Source organism: Polypterus senegalus, chromosome 3 (genome assembly GCF_016835505.1).
Source record: "Polypterus senegalus isolate Bchr_013 chromosome 3, ASM1683550v1, whole genome shotgun sequence".
Lineage (NCBI taxonomy): Eukaryota > Metazoa > Chordata > Cladistia > Polypteriformes > Polypteridae > Polypterus > Polypterus senegalus.
The window spans coordinates 141157563-141179835 of NC_053156.1; the positions used below are offsets into that span (position 1 = coordinate 141157563).

General features: G+C 40.3%; 1 protein-coding gene across 1 annotated transcript in view; it reads left to right on the top strand.

Moving 5' to 3' along the window:
* Positions 1–3878, top strand: part of LOC120525581 (gamma-aminobutyric acid receptor subunit rho-2-like) — a 100111-nt gene extending 96233 nt beyond the window's left edge. Inside the window, exon 9 of the mRNA XM_039747997.1 lies at positions 2661–3878. Coding sequence (XP_039603931.1) covers positions 2661–2975 — 315 coding nt within the window. The 3' untranslated portion in view covers positions 2976–3878. The remainder of the gene's footprint in view (positions 1–2660) is intronic.
* The last annotated feature ends 18395 nt before the right edge of the window (positions 3879–22273 follow it).

Genomic DNA, 22273 nt, shown 5'->3' on the forward strand with positions numbered 1-22273 from the left:
TGTCAGTCAGTCAGTCACGCATTTTCTAAACTGCTTTGTCCTGAAAATGACTGACTGACTGAATGCAGTACCTATTGAAAGAATTATATAAATGTCTTCAGCAAATTTTTAGCAACTAAGTGTACTCGAAAACAGAAGTGCTTTCTGCGACTGCATTTCTGACTACAGCATATCTGCTGCAGTATACTGTTCATTTCAATCACCACATGCAGTTTTAGTTTGTGTCTGGTTTAAAGTAAAAATAATGTGTATTTTTTGTTCTCAGAGCCAAACTAACCCAATCTGAGCGGAATGTACACAATCACTGGGGATGCTGAGCTGGCAAGGCAATAGCGATGCTTTTGTTTAATTATCTACAGCATTAATATTAAAACCACGCAGCCTACATGCCTTCTGCATTAAAGTAATTTAATTGGCTGTCAAACAATCTGTTGTATCTTTAGGGAAGGTTATTTTTAATGTTTTCAGGATACAAGAGGATAAGAGAGGAAAAGAGGAATGAGAAAAATATTCGAATGCATGTGTGAAATGATACAATAATTGTACTGTGATATTTTAATGGAACCAGTTGTTGCAGGTTTATATACCCCCGAGAGTTTAAAAGTGAAATTTTGGAGGTTACTTTCATTTCTGGTAGTAACAGTTAATACAATATTGTTTTCATCCTGGTACTCAGAGAATTTATGGTTATTTCTGCTACCTTTACCTTAGTACTTTTCAAAGTGGGGTTGCAGTGATCAATATTTCTATTAACCTTTTATGTTGAAGACAGGGCAGATGTCAAACAGATGTACAATATAAAGTAAAAGGACCACAAAAGCTAGTGTCTAGTCCAGTTATTACAAGAAGCTGTAGTTCACTGTAAGACTAGATTTTAGCAGAGCACCAAAGGGGTTCATCCTGCTTTAACACAAATCATGATTTGTGCTGCCAGGGTACGCAATAATTTAACTGCCAAATGATTGGTCTGATAGGTTGTGTGGTGGGTTATGGATTAGGGAGAGGGTGCACCATGGCCCTGAAAGTGAGAAATACATATGTATGTATTAGTTACCCTGGAAGGCCAACAGGCAGCAGCTCAAGGGAAAGAGAGAATGAAATAACAATCTGGGAAGAGATATGAATTGTGTACTTAGGACACAAGAGTACTGTAACCTAGTACATGATTCCAATGCGAGGTTGAGACCAATTCACCCCTTTAAAGGTGGGGTCCTGGAGGTTTAGACAGGGGCCAGTCATTACTGTCTAGCCCATAAAATGACAGCATAAATGATCCCTGAGTGGAAGGATTAGGAACGTATGGCCATTTTGTAGTAATCAGCTCTGCGGCTGCCTGGACCTTTTTGGGCTGTTAAAGGTTCGGGGTTACAGTGGTCTCCTAGGGTTAGTGGTTCTGAGAGTTTATAGAGTTGCCATATGTTGTGTACAGCTCTAAAGATACAGATTGTCAGAATAATTTCTTGAGCGTAGAGAAAATCAGAAGGAATTATTAAGGAATAGGTGAATTTGTATTTAGAGGACAGATGAGAAATTCAGAACCAGGAGATAAAACTGATACCCCAGATCGAGAGCCAAGAAAAGTCAGAAAACAAGGAAAGTTTAAATTGCAGAAGTTCTAAGAATGTTTTTATTTCCTTTCACAATGAACTTTGTTTTAAGAAAGAATCAAACACTCGGATATAAGAAGCGGAATAGCACAGGTCTTTAGAGGATGGACATGATAAAATGATATATCAAATATCATTTGTCAGGCAAAGCGACTGCAAACAATACAGCCATGCAAAGACTGTCTTAAAATGGCTGTATTTATTCAAAAATCAGATCACAAACTGGTGTCACCAGAATAACACTATAAGCAATTTAAAATGTGCATAAATTGCTGAAATAGCATGAATAGATTTAGAGAAGTCTAAAATATAAATTCAGTAGTTATTGACTAGTGACCAATGAATCTTAGGTGTGATGGGGCAATGGTTCAGTGGCAGGGGGATGAAGAGAAAGAGGCCAGGGCTAGACAGAGAGTGAGATTGTGAGAAAAGGAGAATAAAGAAGGTTGTGCTTATTGTTGAACTGAATATTTGAGCAAAGAGACAATTAGTCAACCCCACCTTTTAGAAAGTTTTAAAATCCATGAAGGAAGGCCCATTGAGGTAGCTGGGTTTTGTTTATATTTGGCTTATATGTTCTTTGTGGTCTCTTCCATTTATTGGTAGTTTGTTTATTTCATTGTCAGTAAATAATATAGTTTATGTACTGTAGTAACATTGACATTATCCTGCATAAAATGTCCTACCTCCTGTTATAATGGGGAAAAAAAGTTGGGAGGATTTATTTGTCAGGCATTCTGCGGGTACCAAGGCTCCAACAAAAAACTTCTGCTATTAAATACATGGGAGCTTCTACAGTAGTTGTTTTCCATTTTCTAATTTATATTTTTCTGTCTGTGTTGGATGAAAAATGGTTATGCTTGTGATTCCTTTTCTAATTTTGGAAGTGAACTGTTGCTGCCTTTACTGTTCACGCAGGACTAACCAACCACAACCACTGCCACAAAACAGGACTGTGTTGTTTAAAAACCATAAAGGCAAAAGATGCCTAAATAAGGTAAAAAATAGTTGAAAACAAACTGCCTTTCAGTCATATCTTCTTTTCTTTTACAGCAATTGCCTTGTACTTGTGGAATGTCCCACGCAAGAACAATGATGCTTGATGGGACATACAGTGAGGCAGATGCCAACAGCCTGGCTGGCTACACCAGAACGCAGGTCTTACCTGATGAACCAGAGAAGCAAGAAAGGATGGTTGTGCATTTATCTATGAGTAGTGAGTCAACAGCGACCAAAAAGAAAGGACTCAAAAATTACAAAGGATTTAAGATTATAAAGAACACTCACGCCATAGACAAATACTCCAGGATGATATTTCCAGGCGCCTATATATTCTTTAACCTAATATATTGGTCTGTATATTGCTGATTTCAAAGAAAAGAGACAAAATGTGGAAAGACTACAGATTTCATTTTAGTTTGAATGAATTGTCTTTGTGCAGTTTACTCTAGGAAGAGAACGGAAGAACTTTGTTTTATACTACAGAACCAGTGACAACAATTTCATTTGTCTCACAAGTTTACTTTTTTTGACGGAACTGGGTTATGGCTCCTAAACAGATAGATTTCTCTTTTAGCTATCTTGTTGCCAGGCTCAGACATCTCAGTTCATAACTCAACAAACAAAAAAGACAACAAAACCTAATCTGCCGTAGGCAGTAATAAAAATATAAATAAAAAGAAGTCAGAGCAAGGAAATGGAGTAGCCTGCTGTGCAAAACAGTAAATATTACTGTAGGTGCTGAAGCTTTGTCTCCTTAGTTTGTTTCAAATAGTTCACCGTGTTCATGCTGAAGGGTGGTCGGAATATGATTGTACAAATAGTTCAGTGTATAAGCTATATCATAAATCAGTGCTTTGTGTTGCACTTTAAGCTGTGGTACAGTTATGGGAAAACTGCACTGGGGATACCATTTGGGATTGTAATTTCATGCTAAAGTATGCTTTCACATGATTTCCAAATATTTGCACATAATGTACATGGCACAGATAAAGTGATGAAACTATGCTATCCTTAATGTACCTGTGTTCTGAAGTGTGTCTCAGATGTTAATGGTGAACACTGCTATGCTTTAAAGAAAGTTTTCTGTTCTTTTTCATACTGTCAGCTAACACATTTCTGTGACTGGACTTGTCTTTGGAGTTTTGTCAAAAACAGAGCACCATATTGAAAGCTGAGGAATAAACCAGTGAGAAGCAGTACAGGGGGTCCTCGGGTTACGACACAGTTACGTTCCTACAACAGTGATGTAACCCGAATTTTGGTGTAAGTCGAAACACACCCTAGCCTAAGTCACTTACCTAACCTAACGCATTTGGAAAATCATAATCTAGAACATTAAAACACAACTAAGTCACAGAAAAAGGAAAAGGACATAAATATACTGTACTGTACACTGTACTGTAGGAACAGAAAAAATGAGTGTAAAAAAAAAATCCTTACCTTTATTCCTTCTTGCATTTTAAGTTTTTTAAAGTTTTTATGGGAGTGAGCATTGTAAACTCGAAACGTTGTATGTCGAGACGTTGTAACCCGAGGACCCGCTGTATTTGCATTTGGCTTTTACTTTTGTCTGTTCAAGGAAAGAAGATAAATGTTCAGGATTTACAGATCTACCTTTGCCCCTTAGTGCTGGTACTTGTTTAAATGCTGGAATCTAAATCACCGGTTCATGTACCTGAAAAAATCTTGTCAGTGTGTTTTTTTTTTAAATAAAAAATATGTCCATGGCTTGGTGGAACAGTGATTTGCACTGCTGCCTCACAACTCCATGAAGTCTGAGTTCCAGTCACTGTCTGTGAGTAGTGGGTAGTGCTTGTATGTCCTGTCCATGTCAGTGTGAGTTTTTCTCTGGGCTTTTCTGTTTTGATCCCAGGTCTAAAAAAGTGTGTTGTGTGGAGAGGCAGCTGTGAGTTTGCAAGTTTGAATTCAGATTTGTGTATTCTTGAGTGTGCCTCGCAGTTGATTGGTGTACTGGTTGTGAATGATTCCTGCCTGCCATTTCAAGGGTAGGCTCTGTTCCCCCACAGCTCTGAATAGGATTAACTGGGTTCAATGAATGCACACTTGGAAGTCCACTAGATTTTTCATTTTTCATCTGACAAAAAAAAAAAGAATAACGATGCTATGTAATGTTATGATCATTCCTATGGCTTTGCCCTGTAAGCTGCCAAGATAGGCTGTGGCTATTCTCAATTGTGAGCTGGATTAAGCAGATTTTAGAATTTTACTTTATTCTGTATGTTTTTGCTCTCATCAGGTTCATATCTGTCAAATAAAAATAAAATGCCTGTAGTTCTACCAGTTGCTGTGAATGGCACCTCACCACAGTCAGTGATTTGGCCAACATTCAAGCCCCCCATCCTGACAGTGTAGTGCAGCAACCCTGACTACTAAGTCAGATCTAGTCCAGCGTGATTATATGCTTTTATACTTATAATTGTGCCCCAAGATAATGATGCCCTGCTCTGGGATTGTTTCTGCCTTGTGCTCAGCAAATCAGACATAGGCTCAAACTCTCTTCTCCATGTCTATAGTAGAATAAGTGAACTCTGAAAATGAAAGGATGAACATTTAAAAAAAAAGAAATACAATCTTGTCTCCTGTATTGTAAAGAACATAGATTGCATAAGTATTTATAAAAAGTGATCTTTCGTATCCATATATAATCCCGAAGGGTGTGTGATGGTTTGAATTGGTTGGTGGTAGCAAGTAGCATTAAATATCTGTAGTTTACATTTTACACCATTACACATCCCTAGTGTCAGCATCAACAGAGAGTCATCTCATATTCTGCATATCTTTTCCAGGTAAGGATAAATATGGTAACAAGCAGAGTTGATCAAACCAGGCTTCTCATTTTCTGGCAGCAGTCCCCTGCTTCTCCTGTCCATCACACGTGAATTTATTTTAACAGCATCTAAATTGCTGTAATATTCCTCAAGATAACAAAGAGACTGTAACTGAGAAAGTAGCTTTAACGTTAAGCTTATGAAACTAAAAACCCTTGCAGCTACTGCTTATAATAAGTACTCATAGAGGACCAAGTTTGCCTTGGCACTGTGTTTTTTGTTTTGTTTGCTGTCCTCCTTAGCATATTTCCAGCTTGTTAAAGCTACTCTGCATGGTGTCATCTGTAAAGGAGAGGGAGAGAAGGATAAAACAGAATTGCTTGTTATGATGTCTTTTGTTGACTTTCCCATCGTATCTTGTTTTCTGCGCCTAGCCTTTACTGAAAGAGACATCTCATGGTCAGTGAGGGGGCAGCTGGCTTCATTATCACACAGCTTAAAGGCAGTGAACATTTAATCTGCCTACATGTCATCTTTAGCTGTCCAAGAAATGCATTGTCTAAAAGAAGTGGCGAGCATAGCACAGTTTGATGTGAAAGCTGCACTGTTTTCATAGACAAGTACCAATACATATGAATCCTTTTTCTTAATCACTAGCTAAAAGCAGCCACACCTTACATCCCTTATGGCCCCTGATCCTTTTGGAGATATTGTAAACCCCCAGCCCTTTAGGCTGTAATCTGGCATTAGCACTCACACAATGAGAAATGGCTGCATCTGGAGGGGCTGCAAAACGTCCCATTATCCTTTTGCTTTCCAAAGGTTAATTGGATATTTAATATCATAAGTTTGTTTTGTCATTAGTTTGTTTTTTTAATTTCACAAAGTGTAATGCTGTGGAGCCCAAAACCTCAGATACAGTGCTACCCAACACAATTCCAGGTTCAAATAAAATAATTTTTTAGTTTTTGCCAACACCTTTACATGTAAACATCAGACAAAACACTGCAAAAGATATAATTTTATACCTCCTTCCATCTTCAGTTGAGTGCTGCCCGTTGCCTACTGATTGTAACTCAGCTGAAGGAGGCTGGACGGCTACCTTTTATGTTGGACCTGGGAGTACTTCCAGGTCACACAGGAGCCACATGAAGCAGGTGGTCCTTCTCTCTGCAATACCCACTGGTGGCATCCAAGGACCCCAACAGGGCTGTCCTTCAGAACTTTGATTCCCATGGATCCATGCAGTCATCTACATCACTTCCACCACAGAGGAGCACAGCTATCCACTGTACCGAGGGAGGAACTGCTCTTGACAAACAACCTCCCCCAGTCTCACCATTAATCCTTCACCCCGAATGGGATAATAATCAAGTCTCATCCCAGCTACGTTATGCCTCCTTCCATGTTGTTCTTCTTACAAAAGATAAACCTGACTATATGCAGACTACACATCAGATTAATCAAATAAGCATAAAAACCTCCCCTATAAGAGTGAATGGTTCCCTAAAAAAGCAGAGTTAAGAAAAAAATTTTTTCGAAAATTTGAAAGTAAATCTCTTATTAAAAAGGTGTCATTTGCATGAAATCTCATCTATACTAATAAAAGGCAAAGCCCTCACTGACTCACTCACTCACTGACTGACTCATCACTAATTCTCCAAGTTCCCGTCTAGGTAGAAGGCTGAAATGTGGCAGGCTCATTCCTTACAGCTTACTTACAAAAGTTAAGCAGGTTTCATTTAGAAATTCTACACGTAATGGTCATAACGGTTGACAAAGTTTGCTAAATGTTGAACTTTCTTATTTATGGTCCCATCTTCACAAAATTTGGTAGGCGGCTTCCCTGTGCTAACCGAAACCAATGTACGTACTTATTTCGGTGGTATGATCCCACTGTCGGCTGCCATATTGAACTTTTCAACAGTCTTTGTTACTTATGGGCCCATCTTCAAGAAATTTGGTACACGGGTTCCCAACACTAACTGAATCCTACTTATGTACATATTTACGTCCATAGCCTGCAGCTCGGTCACTGTGTGAGGTGGCGTTGGGTCCCCCACCCCAACGCCTCCCACGTTGTTGGCTGCCTGCCTATATACAGTAAGGCCGTCCGTCGCTCCGGTCTTTTCATCCCCTTCCTTGCTTCGCCACGGGATTCATGTCTCCCTGCTGATAACTGCAGCCTTTTTATTTAATCCACGGCTTCTCCACTGTTTTATTATTCGTTTATTACGATTATAGTTATTGTGTAGGTATTTTAGACTTACTTTACATTGTTCAGGTACCCATTTCCTTTATCATTCCAACCCTACCCCCATTACCATGTCTATCGAGGTGATCACCATCAATCAAAGAACTGTCACTTACCGAGTGGTTTCCATGCCCAGAGATGGCACCTACCTTTTCCATTCTCTTTGTTACATATTGCACGGCCATATCAGGCTCACTCTTGATATCTGGAGGAACATTGTGTCTTATGTATTGAATAACTGGGACAGGTTCAAGGTGTGGACTGATGACGGTACAGGAGATAATTATACTACACAGGAGCACTATAAGAGTGAAATGCTTAAGCCCTTCACCCATGGTTCTGCATGTGAGTTGATGGCTGCCGCTGAATTGTTCGGTTGTCTCTTTCAAGTGTACCGAAATGGTCAAATATTTGACACCTTTCGACAACTGCCAATGCCTCTTAAACATCTTAGATTCACAGGTGACGATTTCAGTAGTGGACACTTTGATGTTTATGAATGTTTAAACTCTCAAAAGCTGAATGTGAAGTTATCGATGAAACCGGTTGTATGCTTACAACGCTTGACAGATGCCGAATGTCTCTTCAACACAAGTCCTGCAAATACTGTCGTAATTGAAACAAACCATGAAACTCAAACCGATTATGACAGCAGCATCCAAGCTGTGAGATTTGAGACAAGATTACTGTTCACATGGCCAACTGTACGTTACATGCTTAAGAGTAAGCTCAGCGCACAGCTTGGTCATATTACAACCGGAGGGCCGAACTCACAATGTGGTATACAAAGAGATCCTTAACAGATAGTTTTTGGTATATTTTCCCTCAGTTTAAAAAGGTTTAATTTTCTTCTTAATAAAAATTTTAAGGCAGTACTTCGCCTCTGCGAAGCGCGGGTATTTTGCTAGTTGGATATAAAGTTTAATGTAGAGCAAATATGGACTTTTTTCTCTGTATTTGTTTTATTCCATTTTCACAGTGTATGCCAGCTAAATATTTACATTTCTTATGTTAACTGGTGACTCTAAACTGGCCTTACAATTCATCAGTGACAGTAGGTGAGTACTCGTGTGTGCCTTGTCTTGCCTTCTGTCTAACAATATTGGGAAAGCTAAAAGGTACTATTCACATTATTAAAACAGGCAAAATAAGCAGGTGAAGGGTAATGTTCAATAAACCCATTTTTTACGTAGCATCTTTCATCGTAAGCACCATCATTTATAATTTACTTGTTTTAGCCACAATAAGTCCTGATGTATATTCAGCTTTAAATGTTTTTTTAGCACATTAACAGTCCTTTCATATAATCTGTTCTTCTATTTTATCCCTACAAACTGTAGTAGTTCTGTCTGTCTGTCTGCATGAAACAACTCGCCTCCCTTTGGACTAAATTTGTTGAAATCTATTATTCGAGGAAATTTGTCCTGAAAGTTTCATTTTTCCTGAGATATCTTGAAGAGAGACATGTACAAAGTTCAGAAATTAAAAAGCGTTTGATGAATTTTCAGACTTGTCTTTCCTTAAGCAGAGAAATATTGTGTGTGACTTTAGTTTTGGATTAGTTTACAGTTTTCCCTTAAGAGAGGTTATTTCAGCTTTTATATTTAGTAGATTTTCGTCTTTTACTTGTTTGACAGCTGCTCCTGTGGCAAAATAGGGACACACTTCAGAGCTGTGTGCCTTGCAGCGGCTTGTGCTGATGAGCTGCCTATAGATGCGGCCCCTCTAGTTGCGTGGCGGTATGTGCAAACTTCCAGCACAGTACGTCACTCCTCCTGCTCATTGAAATTGTAATGGGAAAATTACATGATGTGCATTGAGCATAAGAAAAAAACACAAGCAACTTAACTTATGAAGAAATGAATGAAAAAGGAAGTGAGCTCCCTAGCCGAGTCTTGATAGCACGTTGTGCATACAGTGAATAAATGTCTAATGTCTAAAAACAACCTCATGGCTGCACTGCCTGCACATTATAATGACTTAACATTCCCCTTAAACTCTAATGTATTAGCAGAGCACCACAATGAATGGCTATCAATTAGGATCAGATACAGCCCACAGTTTTAGCCCAAGACTTCAAAATGGAGTCTAATCTCTGATCTTTGATAAATGTTATATTTATAATGTCTGAAGTACTACCCTGTGGAACATCCTGAGGGTTCCAATCGAGGTTGCTGGATATCCTGGCCGGCCTGCACAATGGTATTGTGAGAGCTGGGCAGAGTGGAGGCAGGACCTCTGCATTTTTCCCAGTTGATTCTGGGGTTTGTCAGGGATGTGATTTTGATCCTACTCTGTTCAGTGCTTGCATGGACTGAGTGTTGGGCAAGGTCGTGGGGTGCAGTGGCTGTGGGGCATCTGTTGGTAAAGAAAGATTCACGGATCTTGACTTTGCTGATGATGGTGTGATCTTCACTGAGTCAATAGAGGTGCTGATCAGGGCGCTCAAGAGACTGAGCGGGGAGTTTGAGTGTCTGGGCTTGCCAGTGTCCTGGATAAAGACCAAGATCCAGGCCTTTAATGACCTCTTAGGCACAGCCATCAGCAGTGTGTCTGTTTGTGGAGAGAGTGTTGACCATGTTGAGAGGTTTACTTACCTTGGCAGTGACATTCATGTCTCTGGTGACTCTTGCTATGAAGTCAGTAGATGGATTGGGAGAGCATGGGGGTCATGAGGTCGCTGGAAAGAAGTGTGTGGTGCTCCCGATATCTATGCTAAAGGACGAAGGTCCAAGTCTTTAGAGTCCTGGTGCTTACTGTCTTACTATATGGTTGCAAGACATGTACGCTATCCAGTGACCTGAGTTGAAGTCTGGACTCCATTGGTACTGTGTCTCTCCGGAAAATCCTTGGATACCGTTGGTTTGACTTTGTGTCGAATGAGCGGTTGCTCATGGAGTCTCGAATGTGGCACATTACCTGAATTGTGAGAGAGCATCAATTACGACACTACGGCCATGTGGCGTGTTTCCCCGAGGGTGATCCGGCTCATAAGATCCTCATTGTTGGGGACCCAAGTGGCTGGACCAGGCCAAGGGGTCGCCCACATAACACCTGGCTGGGGCAGATAGAGGGTCATTTCCGGAGGGTGGGACTGGACCACATGTCTTGCCTGGAGGGTTGCAAACCGGGATCCCGAGTTGTTTCGTCGTGTAGTGGTTGTGGCAACGTACTGTACCAGTGCATGCTCCCCAACTTGACTTGACTTGACTTGAAGTACACCAAGCTTGGCCTCAGATTTCCACAACCAACAACTAACAATACGACAGAAATGGATTCAATTTTTTCATCAGTTGAGTTGGAATCTCCTGACTATGATAGCTAATGATCCACCACAAGATTCTCTTTTTTTTACATGATATAATAAAGTGGTTTTGAAAAACATGTATTTTATGTACCCAAATAACAAATGCATTTACAATCTACTATCTGTTATTTTTGAATATAATTTACTATTGCAAAAATATTCAATAAACCAAATGAGATAATCAGCTCTTTGAAGAAACATTAGAAAATGTTAAAATGCCCCAACTTTCAAAGCAGCTACAGTAAGTCTCTAATGCAAGCTAATGTTATGCCATGCATACATTTTCTTTTTTGTTATTTGTATATAGTGTAAAAGGAAAAATCCATAGTAGCTGGATGGAGCTGACCGCACTCATTTCAGAAAGATTCAGGCCTAAGCAAACAGCAGAATAAAGAAGCTCAATATGCTGTTACCATATATATATATGATATAAAATGGTAAGTGAAACATAAAGCATATTTTATATACAATAAATGTTTGATATGTGAATGTGTACTTCAATAGTTGTGAGAATACAGCGTTTAGTTTGTAGGTTCTATGACTTTTCACACTTTTTTTTGCCAAATATCTTTATTTTTGTTTTTAACATCTAAAAAACAGTTTTCGCTTTTTTTTCTGCTGTGGATGAATCTTGGGCTACCATTCTACATCTTTGCATTGTCAGAAATACACAAGTTCAGATCCAATGCCAAAAAAGTGGCATCGAAGGAGACGATGAGTTGCTTGGCTTTGAGCTTGTTGAGCAGCAGTGTGAGCCCACAGCATCGCATTGTGTAGGCTGAAGTTCTCTTTGCTCTGATCTGTTTGAGACGCACTCTCTGGCATATTTGTTGTGAAATAAAAATCCTGTTGTTTTCTTCATAATCACACATCATCCCCCCAACCCAAAATGGTAGATCTGTGAAAAAGCACCACCACCGTGCCACCCTACCAAAGACCGACTCACTTTATAATATTAATTTTGCTAGTAAATAGAATTTACATTGCTAATATTACACGGCTCTATTTTTCATCATGCTTCAGTTCCAGACATTTGCAGTGGTTTCATGCTATTTTACTTTCTTAATTACATAAAAACATCATCCATGACAGTCACTGTGAACAAATAAGTGAGCATGAATGTATTTTACCTCAGGAGAAAACCTTCCAAGATCTGTGATAAAATGTATTACTTCCTATTTTCTTAAATTGCCATAAATCATTTTCAGAAATGCAGAAGGTATATTTTCTGAAATAAAACCGTCTGCCGCTTCAAAGTGAACAGGTTTAAGAAGCTGAAAGGAATGTTGTTTTCAAATTTGGAACAGTACCCTGTATGCTCCGTTATAATGAACAGACAGTGTTTTTTAAAATGTATTCAAAACTCTTAATTTAAGAGCAGTTTCCAATGGGCAATTAATGTAAAACATGATTATGAAAAAATAACTTGTTTCCCTCTGTCAACTGAATTGCATGGCTTTGAAATAAACTTCAAGGCAACGGGTTAGGCCTGCGTTAATCAATAGAAATCCCTGCCCATGGAATTCATACTTAAATTGGCCATACACCAAATAGGGCATCTACCCTGCTGCGCCATCTTCCAGTTGTTTGTGATTTAAATCTCCCAGCTTGTCTCACGTCTTTTCTGTCAGCAGACTTACCTAAATGTGTCTGGTTTCTGCTCATATGAGTAAAATCAGTTACAATGAAATAAACTTTACACCAGTGGTTCTCAACCTGTGGGGCGGGCCTCCCTAGGGGGGCGCGAAGTAACAAAAAGGGGGGCGTGAAGATGTGAAAAAAAGAAAACAAGAATCAAAAATATGAAAAAAACATCTGTTGAAACCAAAACAAATGAACTTAAACTACATTCTGATACTAGAACAATAAATATAGAGCTAGATAAATGTCAATTAAAGTTACAGTAAGTAGGTATAATAAAATATGCATCTACATTTCAAAAAAATGTTAGGGGGGGGCGCGATTAAAACTGTTATGAAAACTCAGGTCGCAAATACTTGAAGATTGAGAAACGCTGCTTTGCACATCATAGTGACATAATGTAAATGTTGGCTACATAACACCATAACATGTTTTTCAATTGTGTTTTCAGAGACCTTCTTCAATTTTGATTTTGAGACTTCCAGGCGGTCCAAAGGATTAACGAGATTCCAGACCACCTTGTTTTTTGCACCTTGTTTCAGCTCAGTGAAACCTGCTTTGAAAATACATAGATAGACTGAATTACACTGCATTGCAACTGAAAGTCTGCTTATATATATATATATATATATATATATATATATATATATATATATATATATATATATATATATATATATATATATATATTGTAAAAGAATACACAAACAAGCATAAAGGTTTGGGGTTTCAAGGTCAATACATGAGTGTATCACACAGTCGACCGCTCAAAGATGGCGGAGGAGGAACATTGATGAAGGAGGGACCGGAAGAAGAGAGGTATGCTGGGTAGGAGCCGAGATGGATGGTGGGATTGCTGACGTCACAAGGAGTAGACAGAGGAAGGGCGGAAGCAGCGTAGTGCGGGTAGTGATGCAGGCAGAATCATGCCGGCGGTGCGTCTTTCTTTCTGCGTGAAACAAAGAGAGAAAGTTTAGTACCCCGCCACTCCCTCCTATGATTTCGCAATATCATTTGGGTCCGTCCGCGGCCCCCTACTTGCGTGTGTGACAATATATATATATATATTCTTGCAAAATACCCACGCTTCGCAGCGGGAAGTACTGCCTTAAAATTTTTATTAAGAAGAAAATTAAACCTTTTTAAACTGAGGGAAAATATACCAATAATTATTTGTTAAGGATCTCTTTGTATACCACATTGTGAGTTCGGCCCTCCGGTTGTAATATGACCAAGCTGTGTGCTGAGCTTACTCTTGAGCATGCAACGTACAGTTGGCCATGTGAACAGTAATCTTGTCTCAAATCTCACAGCTTGGATTGCTGCTGTCATAATCGGTTTGAGTTTCATGGTTTGTTTCAATTACGGTAGTATTTGTAGGACTAGTGTTGAAGAGACATTTGGCATCTGTCAAGCGTTGTAAGCAAACAACCAGTTTCATTGATAACTTCACATCCAGCTTTTGAGAGTTTAAACATTCATAAACATCAAAGTGTCCACTACTGAAATCGTCACCTGTCAATCTAAGATGTTTAAGAGGCATTGGCGGTTGTCGAAAGGTGTAAAATATTTGGCCATTTTGGTACACTTGAAAGCAACAACCGAACAATTCAGCGGCAGCCATCAACTCACATGCAGAACCATAGGTGAAGGGCTTAAGCATTTCACTCTTCTAGTGCTCCTGTGTAGTATAATTATCTCTTGTACCGTCATCAGTCCACACCTTGGACCTGTCCCAGTCATTCAATACATAAGACACAATGTTCCTCTGGATATCAAGAGTGAGCCTGATATGGCCGTGCAATATGTAACACAGAGAATGGAAGAGGCAGGTGCCATCTCCGGGCATGGAAACGACTCGGTAAGTGATAGTTCTTTGATCGATAGTGATCATCTCGATAGACATGTTAATGGGGGTAGGGTTGGAATGATAAAGGAAATGGGTACCTGAACAATGTAAAGTAAGTCTAAAATACCTACACAATAACTATAATCGTAATAAACGAACAATAAAACAGCGGAGAAGCCGTGGATTAAATAAAAAGGCTGTAGTTATCAGCAGGGAGACATAAATCCCGTGAGACTGGAGTGACAGACGGCCTTATATAGGCAGGCAGCCAACAACGTGGGAGGCGTTGGGATGGGGGACCCAATGCCGCCTCACATGGTGACTGAGCTGCAGGCTATGGACGTATATAAGTAAGTAAGTAGGATTCAGTTAGCGTTGGGAACACGCATACCAAATTTCTTGAAGATGGGCCCATAAGTAACAAAGACCATTGAAAAGTTCAATATGGCGGCCAACAGTGGCATCATACCACCAAAATAAGTACCAAATTTCAGCCTTCTACCTACACGGGAAGTTGGAGAATTAGTGACGTTGGAAAGTTCAATATGGTGGATGACAGTGGCGTCATACCACCGAAATAAGTACGTACATTGGTTTCGGTTAGCGCAGGGAAGCCGCCTACCAAATTTTGTGAAGATGGGGCCATAAATAAGAAAGTTCAACATGGCGGACGTTGTTGACCGTTTTGACCATTACGCGTAGAATTTCAAAATGAAACCTGCCCAACTTTTGTAAGTAAGCTGTAAGGAATGAGCCTGCTAAATTTCAGCCTTCTACCTACAAGGGAAGTTGGAGAATTAGTGATGAGTCAGTGAGTGAGTGAGGGCTTTGCCTTTTATTAGTATAGATATATATATATACTAATAAAAGGCAAGGCCCTCACTGACTCATGTATGTGTGTATATATATGTATATTTATCTGTATCTATGTATATATATGTAGATGTGTATATGTATATATATATATAGATATGTTTATCTGTGTGTGTGTGTGTATATATATATATATATATATACAGGTATATATATATGACAGCAACACTCATATAACAGTGACAAAACAATTACATTGACAATCATGTTACGTTATTTTCAAAATGTTTCCTTTTCTTTTTCATAACTTCTTTAACACACTACTTCTCGCTGCGAGCCTTGGTATTCTGCTATATATATATATATATATATATATATATATATATATATATATATATATATATATATATCCATCCATCCATTCCGCTATATCCTAACTACAGGGTCACGGGGGTCTGTTGGAGCCAATCCCAGCCAATACAGGGTACAAGGCAGGAAACAAAATCTGAGCAGGGCGCCAGCCCACTGCAGGGCACACACACACACACACAGCACACACTAGCGACAATTTAGAATTGTCAATGCATCTAACCTGCATGTCTTTGGATTGTGGGAGAAAACCCACGCAGACACGGGGAGAACATGCAAACTCCACGCAGGGAGGACCTGGGAAGCGAACCCGGGTCTCCTAACTGTGACGCAGCAGTGCTACCACTGCGCCACAGATTATATATTTATAATCTATATCTGTTTTTGTTTAACATACTTTGGCACCAGTCTAACATGTTGGCAAAACAGCAAATCCACAAAGGCTCAGGGAGAAGCTACAAAAACCCCAGAGTCGGTGCCCAGATCCCTGAAGCTATGAGATAGCAGCAGTGACCACTGAACCAGAATGCCATCACCCAGAAATATATCATGATAATAAGAAAATGAAAACAGAGGTGACTGAAAGATTTAAAAACTGAACTTTTTCCTCTTATGATAGACTTTCCTCTTATGAAGATCTAATATGTCTCATAAAAAACTTTAAAATCTGTCTTTTGTTCACTATTTATGCAGCACTCCTCTTTTCTAATGGTACCATTTTTTTCCAATGTATTGGTTCAGCTCTGCCTTGTAACGACTCCAAAGCATTATAGATGATGCACCACTATTAAGGCTGATCAAAAGATCCTGCTTTATATGTTATATAGTAAGTTTTATTCTCACTTTGAATCCAGGATTTCCTGACATATAATTCTTTGCGGTGATGACAGGAGCAAATCGCATCTCTGCCTGGTTACAAACAGAAATCCTGCTATTGATATTTGATCTGCAGTGTTGCTGTGAAAACTCGGATGGAGAGGCTTCCCACAAAACCGTGCTACTGAGAATCCTGCAAGAGCAAGTGAAGGTTAAAGCATCCTTTAGCTCATGGCTGAGCATTTATAATTAAGCTGAGCACTGAGCCAAAATCAAAGTGCTTTCTTCCAGAAGCAGATTGTTTTGCTGCATCAGTAGAAAAATAAAATCCACCTATTGAGTCAGGACAGGAGAGCAGACAACAAGTACAGAGGCTATCACTGCCTGACTGCCTTTGGAGCAGATGTGCGCTGAATTAATAAATCATACATAATCATATTGTTCCCTCTGGAAATTTAGATGCTTCACACGATGTGTGAGATGCAGACACTAAACATTTTTATCCCTGTTTTTCTGCATGATTCCAGCTTTTATATAGACAAATATATCGCTGTACATTTAGGTCTTAGAACTTCCATGCATTTTCTGAACCTCAGTCACAGCAGTCCATAAAAAATGTAATTAGGCTTTTCAACAAAAGGATACCGCTTCAGTTTGCTGCAAAAGCAGCTGTTCATGGAGTTAAGGCCCATCCACCTGATCTGGAAATCTGACCCTGTACCCTGATTCAGATTTTTATTCATTCTTAATGGTGTAAATATGTGGGATGTAAGTGATGACTGCAGAGGATGGCTGAGATTTCATGGTCAAGATAAACATGACTTTGTCTTTGTTTTCTCTACAGTATCTCTAAACAGAGATGTCACACTGGTAATGCTGCTGTGATTTTAGGTGCTATCATATCTTCATCATCTTTACAGATTTGGGGCATTTAATTCCCTTTGGTAAGCACTGGGAATAGAAGGTACAATTGCCCCCCACAATGTATGTACTAGGGAAGAAACAAGATGTAGGAGAAAATACAGTAGAGGCACTATATAATAGATAGACAGATAGATATGAAAGGCACTATATAATAGATAGATAAATAGATATGAAAGGCACTATATAGATTGATAGACAGATAAATAGATAGATATAAAAGGCACTATATAATAGATAGATAGATAGATATGAAAGGCACTATATGTAAGATAGATAGAAAAGGCACTATATAATAGATAGATAGTTATGAAAGGCACTACATACTTTGTAGATAGATGGATAGATAGATATAAAAGGCACTACAGTAATCCCTCCTCGATGGCGGGGGTTGCGTTCCAGAATTATTATTATTTTTATATATTTTAAGCCCTTATAAACTCTCCCACACTGTTAACATTATTAGAGCCCTCTAGACATGAAATAACACCCTTTAGTCAAAAGTTTAAACTGTGCTCCGTGACAAGACAGAGATGACAGTTCATTCTCACAATTAAAAGAATGCAAACATATCTTCCTCTTCAAAGGAGCGCCTTTAGGAGCAGAGAATGTCAGAGAGAGAGAGCAAGATAAAAGCAAACAATCAAAAAATCAATACAGGCTTTTAAGTATGCAGAAGCACTGCGATAAAGCGGCATTTTGTAGAGGAGCGTCCTATCTTCTAAGCAAACAGCCCCTCTGCTCACACCCCCTCCGTCAGGCAGAGAGAGTGAGAGAGATAGAGAGAAGCAAACAATGAAGCACCGCGCGGGAAGCATATCTTATAGCATTGAGGAGTTTTAGTTAATATGTAATACGTGCTCTGATTGGGTAGCTTCTAAGCCATCCGCCAATAGCGTCCCTTGTATGAAATCAACTGGGCAAACAAACTGAGGAAGCATGTACCATAAATTAAAAGGCCCATTGTCCGCAGAAATCCGCAAATATAGATATAGCGAGGGATTTCTGTATATAGATAGATAGATAGATAGATATTGTGACTGTTTGGGGATGTATCGTTCCCTTGAACCCCTGTCCAAGACTCCATACACCAGATAAAAGACCAAATGATGACTTTATTAATTCGCCACAGTGCACAAAGCACCCTCTCCTCCACTATACTCATAAATAAATCACAATAACAATAATACAATCCTCCAACTCCCAGACGCGTTGCCACCCTTCCACCCAGCTCAGCTCGCCGTTTGGGAGCTCCCACAGTCCTTTTATTCTCCTTGACCCGGAAGTGTTCCTAATCCCTAGTCCATGTGATTCTTTATCACTTCCAGGTCAGGTACAAGTCCTTCTTCTTCACCCAGGAAGCATGTCGCTCTTCCTTTGACGCACTTCCGGGTTATAGGGCACAAAGAAATCTTCGGTCTTCCCTGCAGCTCCCTCTTGCAGCCCCTGTAGTATCCAGCAGGGTCTTGTATAAAAACTACATGTCCCATGATTCCCTGCTGGTCTTCGGGGAACCTCCATACTGCAGGGAGGGCTCCATCTGGCGGCCTGGGGGTATTGGCCGGGATGACAAGCCGGCCAATAACCACAATATATAGTGCCTTTCATATCTATCTATCTCTCTATTGTGATGGACAGCCGGGTCCCATGCCCGGCCGGGACGCCCCCGTTGCATATGTCCCGGGAGAGTCACCATGGGCAGCTCAATACCTTCCCCGGGACGCTCGGTGGCAGCCTCCTTGGCCGATGTTCATTTCCCAGTCTCCCGCATGGCTTTATGGGACATGGAGTCATCCACAGCCTGGGTGGGAGCTGGGGTGGCCGCTAGGGGGTACTGCAGAGACTCGAGAACCCGGCTGGACGAGTCATCAGCCCCAACCCGGAGGTGCAATTGGGACCAGGTGGTCAAGCACCTGGATCACTTCTGGGTGGGCTATCAAATGGGCCAGCCTCCACCACTAAAGGGCCAGAATCGGGAGGAAGAGGACAAGGTTGCCTGGGAGGAGTGGTGGTGCAAGATGGAAGAGTTGTTGTGTTGGACTAAAGTGCTTTAGGGACTGTGTTAGGCCTGTGGGACACGGGGAAGACGTGTGCCCACGGTTGAAGACTGAAATAAAAAGCCTGTGTGTTTTGTACACATGCCTCTGTGTAGTCTGTGCCGGGTCGGGCGCTATATAGCATCTATCACACTATCTATCTATTATATAGTGCCTTTTATAAGGCACTATATAGATAGATAGTTATGAAAGGCACTATATAGATAGATAGATAGATAGATAGATAGATAGATAGATAGATAGATAGATAGATAGTGTGGCACCCAGCCGGGACGCCCAGGAGGACCGGAGGAGGGCTTATGCCTCCTCCAGACCTTGAGGGGGCGACCGCCCTGGTTGTGTTGGGGGCCACGGGTAGAGGGCTTGGAAGCTCAACCCTGTAGGGGCCTGTGGTCACCGCCAGGGGGCGCCCCAATGCCTTGGGAGCCCTGGACTTCAGCACTTCCACCACACCAGGAAGTCCTGGGGGGAAGAGGATCAGGGAAACTTGGAGGGCTTCCGGCTACACAGCTGGTGCTTCCGCCAAACATGTTTGTGTCAGTGGAGGCTCCTCAGGAAGCACCTGGAGCCCATCCGGGGGTGTATAAAAAGGGCCGCCTCCCTCCATTTGATGACTGGAGTTAGGTGGAAGAGGACAGAGCTCAGAGGAGAGGCGTGAGTTTTTTTTTATAATGACTGAATAAATGTTTATTGCATGCTCCCCTTGCTTGCCTTGTTGCTCTACCTGGGGACAAATAAAGTTCTATCGATCTATCTATCTGTCTATCTTGCAGTCTGGAATAGACTGAAAAGAGGAGACATCGTCTAATAGGTGAAGTGTACCGCAGTAGAAATTATTTGTTGGAGTAGGTGGACTGTGGCCCTAGCTGCAAGTGCAATACGACTGCCTTCCCCTTACAAGCCAGGTGAGTGCTACTTTCTTCTCTGTTTTTGGTGTATTTCAACAAATCTGCAACCTTATATGTGATAGTGGTATACTGCGTTTTGCCTTGAGAGTTGTCGCAGCACTCTGTGTCTGCACTTGGTGAGAAGCTTCATGCAACAACAAAGCAGATTTTACTGTATATCTGAGGTGGCAGTGATAGATTTACCATCTAGCTCTGTGAAGAAGATTACTTGTGTTCTGTTTTGTGTGTTGTATTTACCCCATTTTTGACACCCATTGCATTTCCAACCTTCCTGGAAGGGGGTCTATCTCTGAATTTCCTATCCCATGATTTCTTCCATTTTTCTTCTACAAGTTTTTTACTGGGAGTTTTTTTTTTTTGTCTTCTTAGAGAGTCAAGGCTGGTGGGCTATTAAAAAACAGGGTCTGTTAAAGGGCATTCCTTGTGGGATTTTTGGATATACAAGAAATAAACTGTTGTCCTCATTGTTGCAAGGATAAGAGAACAAGAGTTGGGATGGAGGACATACAGTATGTGTGGGTCTGCGTAACAAAGAATCAGGGTGTGGGAATGTAAGTATCTAATATTTAGGATACCCTTCCACGACAGAACATTCACTGTGACCTGAAAACATTGATCTGCAGTGAAAAGTCTTCCATATACACAGATATCAAAGAAATTGTGCAGTGTGAAAGGAAAAAAATATTTTAAAAGATACAAATTGGAAAATACAGTAAAAAACAAAATAAGAATCATGGTAATTCCTCCTTATCTTCTGCATGAGAATATCCAGCACTAACATTTAATGTAATCAGTGTGGAAGAAGAAGCCATCTAACTAGATGGTGACTTTGATGAACAGCAGATACAGGGTGTAATGAATCCTAGCATCCATAGAGGGTCTCTTGACCAAGTTCAAGGACCCCTGTATTAGACATTGCCTTTCCCACCAGCCAGTCTGTGCCTTTCGTCAAGAGGTCATATGGCAAAAGGTTAGTCACGTTCATAAATGGGGCTTTTAACTCCTGTCTGGTCAGTTGTTGTGCAGACTGGATAATGTCATAAACATTCAAACTAAACTTCTAAATTACAAGTTTTAACCAAGGGATACAATGAAAATATCAAAGATAGAAATAAAAGACATTCTTCAGCTGGTGAGCAGAGGTTTCTCTCATTAGTCAGCTTTTTTTAACAATAGAGAAAATTAGCAGATAATTGCACAAATTATAGAAAATTACACGAGATACGCATCTTAAAAAAAATTAATTGAGCTTCTTCCAGTCTCTGAGCTGTCGTTAAGTACGTCGGCTTATCCGCAATGCTCACAGTTCTCCAGGGTGCTCAGGGGACAGCATATTTGTTCTGGTAAGGTTGCTTTTGATGAAGACACCACTCTGTTGAGTGTAAAGTGTCAGATGAGTGTGCATCTCATAATTCTCCTTATGGGTTGCCCAATAATGACTGAGACATGATAATGGAATGCAAATGCCACTGATTGCTCTCAATTAGGACTGAGAGATGACTAAATTGCAGCAGAAGGAAGAAACAGGCTTGAGCACTAACAAGGTGCTCTCAGAGGTGCCGTCATCCCTGAATGGTTTCACAACCCTATTGGTGTAAAAATTCCCTGTGCCATTCTCCAACAATAATTAATCTCTTTAAATTGGAAAACATGAACTAAGGCCTTTTATAAATTAATTGCTTTCTGTCCAGGAATATGCATTTTAAATGGAATTAGGCATGGTAAGGAATCATTTACATATGCTTAAATATAGGAAGGTCTGTTTAACCAGTTGATACAGGCTCTTGAAGGTGTTTCAGTAGAATAAATACAAATCTTTAAAAAGCAGGGCTGGTAGTCAGTGCTGCCATCTCTTCACTCCCAAAGATTGGGTTACAATCCTGCCCAGTCACAGAGCACTTTCTTCCTGTGTCGAGGTACATGTTGCTGTGGGTGCTAAG